The 7,601-nt window shown below is 49.7% G+C and overlaps 2 protein-coding genes across 2 annotated transcripts; both read right to left on the bottom strand.

Annotated features, from left to right (window-relative positions):
* Positions 1–12: 12 nt before the first annotated feature.
* Positions 13–476, bottom strand: PPTG_07924 (hypothetical protein; the record flags this gene model as incomplete). Its single annotated transcript, XM_008902300.1, has 2 exons — positions 13–83; positions 134–476. The coding sequence occupies 2 exons, from the start codon at positions 474–476 to the stop codon at positions 13–15; spliced, it is 414 nt and encodes a 137-aa protein (XP_008900548.1).
* Positions 477–2,536: 2,060 nt separating this feature from the next.
* On the bottom strand, positions 2,537–3,103 carry PPTG_07923 (hypothetical protein; the record flags this gene model as incomplete). The annotated part of the gene is made up of 1 exon (XM_008902299.1): positions 2,537–3,103. The coding sequence occupies one exon, from the start codon at positions 3,101–3,103 to the stop codon at positions 2,537–2,539; it is 567 nt and encodes a 188-aa protein (XP_008900547.1).
* Positions 3,104–7,601: the final 4,498 nt, after the last annotated feature.

Here is a 7,601-nt window from a genome sequence, read left to right as displayed (position 1 = left end):
CCGGCGCCAGCGTTAAGACCGGCACCAGCGTTGAGACCCGCACCAGCGTTGAGTCCGGCACCAGCATTGAGTCCGGCGTTGGTCTTGAGACCCGTATTAGCGTTTAGGCCAGCGTTCGCGTTGAGGCCCGCACCGACGTTCAATCCAGCGTTTGCGTTGGCGTAAGCATTGCCGTTTCCACTCGCGCCCGCAGCGCCGTAGCCACCAGCTCCAGCATTGAGCCCAGCACCTGCCTTGAGGCCACCAAGGGCCTTGAGAATAGACAGCCCGCCGTATCCACTCGTCCCGGCGGACGCGCCTCCGTAAGCATTTGTACCGGCACCAGCACCAGCACCGCCGTAGCCGCCGTATGTGCCATGGCTCTTCGGCAACAGCCAGCCAAATGTCTCCGCCGCCTCCGTCGATGCGTCCACTGCGCTACCAGAAAACGCCGCAGCCGCCACACACAGCGCGCAGATAGTCTTGCTGAGCATCATCTTGGTCGAGTTTGGGGTAGCTTGCTTGAGCTGGGGTAACTTGGTCAGGACTGACACAATTGAAGAATGAGCGCACAACCAGCCCAGCGCGAACAGCTCCACTGGAATCAAACGCGCGGACTAGATGGCTGGTAGATTGAACAGCAGAATCTGTCCTGCCCGCAAGACGAGCGGTCAGAAGCAGAGGCAACAGCAATAACCGTCCCTATATGTCACATGACCACTCGGCAGTTGTTGCAGTCGGTATACATGTATATGTATGTACTTCACCGGCTCCAGAGCTAAACCGTCTGTGAGGCCGGTATAAGATGCCGAATACGCGTAAACAAGCAGGCAGAGAGGCATGGCTGCCAAATGGCGAGACTGGATGGCAGCATACTGGGCGATGGTGGTTAGCTGAACGGCTCTGTCTAGCACGCCATTCACGGTGAAGCTGACGAGGCTATATGGACATCCCCGATAATGTGCAAGACAACGCCACTAGCAGGGTTCGTGGGTTATCAGAAGATCGGTTCAAGCGGGTAGCATTCATACCGCTTGACGTGCAGTATCTGGAGGGACGAATCGTATGGTGAGGCGAGAATGCGGTCACTCGAGGCAACAGGCATTGTAAAGGCGTGCATGATTTCCAGACGTCTAGAGATTGCAATTAGATATTGCTCTCTAACTGCAAAAATAGGTATTGTACGAGTGTGTCATGGCCAACAGCCCGACGATAATACTGTCGACAGTAGTCGGGTCCTTTCTTGATCTCCTCAAACTGAAAATGACGTGTCTATTTGTATTTCTATTTCTAAACACCTCAACTTAAATGGGAATGGAAAAAATATTTCAAAGAGATCTGATTGGCCCGGATGGCATTCAGACGAAAATAAGCCATTAACATTTTAATGGGTTTTTTCGTCTGAATGCCATCCAAGCATATTTTATTACGACCCAAAATTTGACTATTTTCAGTTGGGTTCCGATTAACCCAAATAAACCATTGGGCGGGATGGCATTCATTCGAAAAAAACCATTAAAATGTTAATGGGTTTTTTTTTCGTCTGAATGCCATCCAACGGCTAACCCAAGAGCTGAATTGATCATGCATTTCAGTTCTTTCACACACGAGCACTTGGCTAGCATGTTTTTAATAGTGCAATAAATCTTACTAAGAGCTACCGGTTAGCTCACTTTGCCGGGTAATATAGTATCTTAGCCAGGCAGTAGCGAGCGTTTCACAAGAGCCCTCACAAGCATCGATTACATCTTGGACTTTAACTAATTTATGTTATTGACGCAGCTATCTGAATATATGGCAACCTAGCACGTTTTCACTCATCAGGTCAACACTGGTGCCTCAGTAATTTCTTGAAGTCCGTCCATCTATCGGGTGCATTTACGCGATTACTGCTGCTTGTAGTAACGGATTTACCAAACAGTACTCGGTTTTGTATTCCTCATAAGCCCTAAAATATGAGCGATTTTGCCAAGGGGACGTTTAAATTGGTAAGGGCTGGTATTTGAAAGACCTTGTCAAGTTTTCTACCTTGCAAGCGAAGATATGCTTGCCTCTAGACTTTTCTGTAAGCCTCCAACTGACAGAGATCCTCTTCCTTTCACCTCCTGAGGATAGTCATCGTAGACACTAAAGCTCGCACCGTCAAAAAGCGTTATCGCACTCGACCTCAACATCAGGCGCCTTGTTATTCTCATATCCTCGTCTTCGCCTCTGTCTCCTACCCATGTTGAAAATGTCGACCGTGCACGTCATGACGCGATTTAAACTAATCCGTTGGAAGAGGAAAGACAATATCCCTCCAGAGCTCAGAAAGACAAGTATATAACTGCGAACTTTAATTGATGCGGGCTTTTAATACAAGCAGGACTTGCATTTGGAGATATATGTAATTCATCTTCCAAGAAACTAAACTAAAACGCACCTGCTCATTAGCTCGAAAATCACAAGTCTTGTGAACGCGAACGCACGCTCTCATGAATATCCATGTTAGTGTTTGACTACTACGACTGAAGATCGTTCTTAGCGTTGTGTCTGTTGACTAAGCTACGAACAATGCTTAGTTCTCGAGCACCACGCGGTAGCGAACACGACCTTCACGAACCATATCCAGACCCTCATTCACCTTCGACATCGGCAACTTCTGGATAATTGGGCGCACATTCTTCTTGGATGCCAACTCAAGCATGTCCTTGATGTCTTGAATGCTGCCAATGCAGCTACCACGGACACGGACTGCACGCGGCACGATGAAGAACGGACTGAACTTCACGTCGTCGTCCGGTAGCCCAACCATGATGAAGGTGCCGCGCTTGCGCACCAGGCTCAGGTACAAGTTGTACGGCATGTTCTTGGCATCGGCCGTCAACACCAGATAGTCTACTGAGCTGGCAGCCTTCTTCTGGTCTTCTTCATTGCTCAAATCGTAAAACTCTTCGGCTCCAAGGGCCCGCACCTCTTGCTCCTTGTTAGCTGAGCGAGAGAAGGCAATAGGGATTGCGTCTAAAGCGCGAATGAACTGAATGGCAAGGTGACCCAGACCGCCAATACCCACGACACCGACACGGTCGCCGGCCTTCACGCCCTCCTGTTTTAGGGGCGTGAAAACTGTCGCACCAGCACACATGAGCGGTGCTGCGACGTCGGATGGAATGTGTGGTGGGTCTCGCAAAAGAACACCAATTGGGGGAGCTGGCACTCCCTAAAGCGTCTTGCCTGGTGTATTAAGCAAAACTCAAACTGTTACTGTCTTTATTGCTACGCTATCTGCCAGCTCGGGCCAACAAGTCTCACAACCAGCCATTCACTCGAAGGTTGGCAGCGGCAACCCTGCCACTGCCAATCTGGAGATTGAACTTGCAGCCCACTGCACGAGCTGTATGAGGCTATCCAGCCCTTCAACCCACTACAGTCCCCTCTCTTAAAGCCTCATTCAGCCTCGTGAACTCAGCCGCCCTCTGCGCGTCGCCGACACTCGCCGACGTCGCTCTTCTGGAATGTGTCACCTCGTCCACAATCCAAAAATCGTGAAAACGAAATATCACAGTAGAAATGTACCCGAAAATTTCGCTAATCAAAAATTTCACCAATCGAAGTGGCCCGTCATATGGAACTTCAACTTGACTTGATACTGTTGAAATGATGCAATCATATCCAAACAATATAATCCCTTGGAAATAATTCACGGTCAAAATCTAATTTTCACCACGCTTGGGCCGGGTCAGTTGAGTCCAATGTTCATTGAGCTGCGTATCCTCTGCAGCCGTAACATAGGTATCAACTAGAACACGCACATCTCGTGCCATAGCAGCAAATGGCTCCCAGGAATCCTCGATTTCCTCGAGACCACGCCAGCTAACGTAAAGTTCGTAGTCCTTTCGTTGGGTATTCCAGCGGTGCTGCTGAATTTTCTCCACATCAAGCACAATACCTTGGCTAGTCACATGTTGTAGCAATTCTTCAGTCACTTGTAGGTCACTATCGGCAAAAAACTTCAACCGTGACGCGTGCACGTCACTCGACTTGCCTGTCACTAAGTCTCTAACCACAAAATGCCTAGGGTGAGCCGCCGTCACCACGTACGGCCCCACCCAAGTAACTAGAAGCTTGTTCACATGTTTCTCATCCACTCGAGAACGCAGTACGAAATCTCCAACCGAAAAGTTCACTAAGTTTTCTCCACGTTCCTTCTTTTTGTTCAGCAAAGTTTGTTTTTCCCTCGCATTACTGACATCTCTGTGCATATTGTGAACGCTAGCACGTAGCTGCGCCAGCAAGCACTCAATTCTGTCAGAGTTGCCAGCTTCAATGAGCTCACCCTGGCCTTGCTTCCGCACGAAAGCGTGGCCAAAAGGTGACGGCGGCGGCAGTCCCGTAAATAGTTCCAGCGGTGACTTGTAGGCTAGCGAGGGTAGAGGTGTGTGGTTCAAGCTAGACTGTACTACCGAGATCAGTGACTCCCAGTCACGATGATCCAGTTTGTACTCCAAAATCATCACTCGAAAAACCTGTAGAATATCCCTGTTTAACCGTTCAATCGATCCATTTATCCACGGACAATATGCGACCGAAAATTCGTGATCACACTTCAACTTACTTCGCAAAGTGTCGATCACATCACATTTAAAATGACTGCCTTGGTCACTAATCCATAGTTGCGGCACACCGAAACGAGAATGCCACTGTAGGATAGCATCCGCGACCACAGCACTGGTCGGTGACTCACAGACTACTAATTCACAGAAATGACTAGCATCGTCCTTCAGTGCCAATAGGTACTGTTTGTTTCCAAATGATTCACCAAGAAATAAAAAATCAAAATGTAACGCTTCATTCCGCGTCTGACTGCGGTACGTTGCTCCCCACGGTCTCGGTATGATTTTGCCGCCTTTAATATGCATACACAACAGGCACTTCGCCAGGAAGCGCTCCACGTGTACGCGAAGCCGCTCAATCGAGAACACGCTGGCCAACTGGGTCATCATGGCATGGCGGCCACGGTGACCTTGAGGCCCGCAATGAGAGATGATCATCAGTCTGCGCAGCAGTGCATGCTCTTCGGTAGGTATCCATAGCAACTTGCCTTTCACTAGTAGTCCATCTTCACGTTTCGTCAGCCACGAAGGTAATTCACGCGGTGCGTGCCGCTTCTGAGCCCTCGACACTGCTTCCAGTGTTGGCCACACAAAGTTCTCGTCGTCAAGGGGTCGAAGCGTGACTTGCTCCTGCTGCTGAGCGCGGCGAGTAACCACCCGTCGAACACGAACTGGTTCTGCAGGCTGACAGGCCCACCGGCTCAACATGTCAGCCCAGACGTTAGCGGTCCCAGCGATATGGTTGATAGTGTAGCGAAATTCACTTAGCTTCAATGCCCAGCGAAGTAATTTACCACGAATGTGCTTCTTAATACTTTCCGCAGGCGCAAATACATGTATCAAGTTCCTATGATCGCAGAACATTCGAAATCCCCTTGGACGCATCAGTAAGTACGATAGCTTTTCGCAGGCCGTGACTAGAGGAAACGCCTCCTTCTCAATCACACTCCAATTCACCTGAGCTCCCGTAAATGTTCCACTTAAGCACGTCAAAAGTCGATGAGACTGCTCACTGACGTCCTTAGTAGCGTCCCAGTTCTCCGCCTCAGTCACTAAGATGCTCCAACCCTGGTCAGAGGTATCCGTGACCAGCACCATGTCTCCATCAGCACTGGGGTGGTGAAGTGTAGCCGACGTAGCCAGTAACTCTCGAACTTTGTCAAAAACAACTCGTAGTTCCGCAGTAAATACGATAGGAACGGCTGCAGCAGCTCGTTTGGACTTCTTTTTGTTCCGAAGTGCATGGTCAAGACATTCCTGGAGGGGCTTCACAGCCACTGCGTAGCCCACGATACTCTCTCGTAGCCAATTAGCAGCGCACAGAAACTGCTGCAGGTCTGCAGCCGTTTGCGGGTACGGCATTTCACGCAATGACCGTATACGCCCGGGGTCATGCGTTACTCCAGCTCCATCGATAATTTTCCCACACCACTTCACACTCTTCTGGTATAAACTTGACTTTTTCACACTCAACTTTAAACCGAAGTCGTTCACCAAAGAAAAGAGTCGCTGTAGTTTTCCCAAGTACTCGTCAATACTGCTAGCATACAGTAGGAGGTCATCGACCCAAACCAAAAGGTGTTTGTAGAGTAATTCCGTGAAACACGTCTCCATTGTCCGTTGAAAATGGATGGCAGCGTCGCTACATCCTTGTGGTACTCGTGTAGGTGTATACACTTTACTATCCGTCATGTACGAAAGGAATTCCTGACACGCTTTTGCCAAAGGAAGCTGCCAGAATCCTTTGAGAAAATCAAACAGACCGAAATGAGCCATGCCACGTACGTGCTCCGTAATGATGCGAAGAATAGGCATCACACCCGCTGCAGCTTCAGTTTCAGCATTCACCGCACGGTAGTCACTGGTCTGCCGATATTCTTCAGAGCCGGGCTTCCTCACTGGTAGTGCCGGACTGGCCCACCGACTCTGCGGGTTTTCATAAACCCACCCCATGCGCTCGAGTTCTGCATTAAAATCTCGCAGAAACTCTCGTAAGTGGGGCGGATACTGCCTCGCCTTGCACTTCTGCGGCTTAGCACCCTCCCTCAGCTTTATCAACAGCGGTGGAACCTTTGCCGGGGGGTCACCACCGAGTTTCAGCCTCCAAATGTCAAACATCAAGGCTATCTTCAACAATTCATCACGTCGCTCGCGTGGAAATCCGTTATCAATCGCCTTATCCACTAGTTCGTCAACTGCAACTTTCACCTCACCGTCACATTCCACACCGAACTCCAGGTCATCATCGCAATTAACAGGGTCCTCATCACCAGTGATATCACTTTCCACGAGCTGCTCGAGTTGACGGTCCACGTCAATTCCGAGCGTCGTCAAAACATCCTTCCCCAGGATAAGTTCTTCTTCGTCTTCATCAATTACCAAACATCTCACTGGTTTCGTAAGGCACACAGGTCCTGCCGCTGTATTTATCCGCAATTTCACGTCCACACTGTCGTGGGCTTGGATAATATGTCCTCCAGCCGTCCTTACTACCACCTTTTCCTTCAACTTCTCCAGCTTTACCGCCGGATCTTTCGTCATCAGCTCTCTGAGCTTCAGTTTACTGATGACGCTCGTATCTGCCCCTGAATCAGCGCAATAGGGCATTGAATGCACTCCGTTAAGCTCAATTAAATTAACAGGCCCAGGCAGGCACTCTTTAATGCGCTTTAACCTTCACTCCTGCGTGATCTTCTTGCGGTCGGTCTTCTCGCGGTTGCGTCGCTCGTGTTGCTGCCGCAATAGGTCGGCCTTTTCGTCGTGAGTCGCCACCGGACACTTCACAAGCCAATGATCACCCTTGCACTTAAGGCAACCACCCACGGGCTTCGTAGTTCCTGCCTTCGACTGCGCGTGTTGAACTTTGCGTCCCTGCTTCTCATGCACACCTATGTCTTGCGGCTGCAACAGATTTGACTTGGGTTCTATTGAGGGTTACCGGTTCCTGATGGTATATACCGGTTCCTGAACCTGTCCAACACGATCCCGCGATGATTATGGTACGTTGATTACGCCACTAGTGATTAGACG

The sequence above is a fragment of the Phytophthora parasitica genome, assembly GCF_000247585.1.
Source record: "Phytophthora parasitica INRA-310 unplaced genomic scaffold supercont2.13, whole genome shotgun sequence".
Classification (NCBI taxonomy): Eukaryota; Oomycota; class Peronosporomycetes; order Peronosporales; family Peronosporaceae; genus Phytophthora; species Phytophthora nicotianae.
Note: the sequence above shows the minus strand (reverse complement) of the source record. Positions and strands in the feature narration are given on the sequence as shown.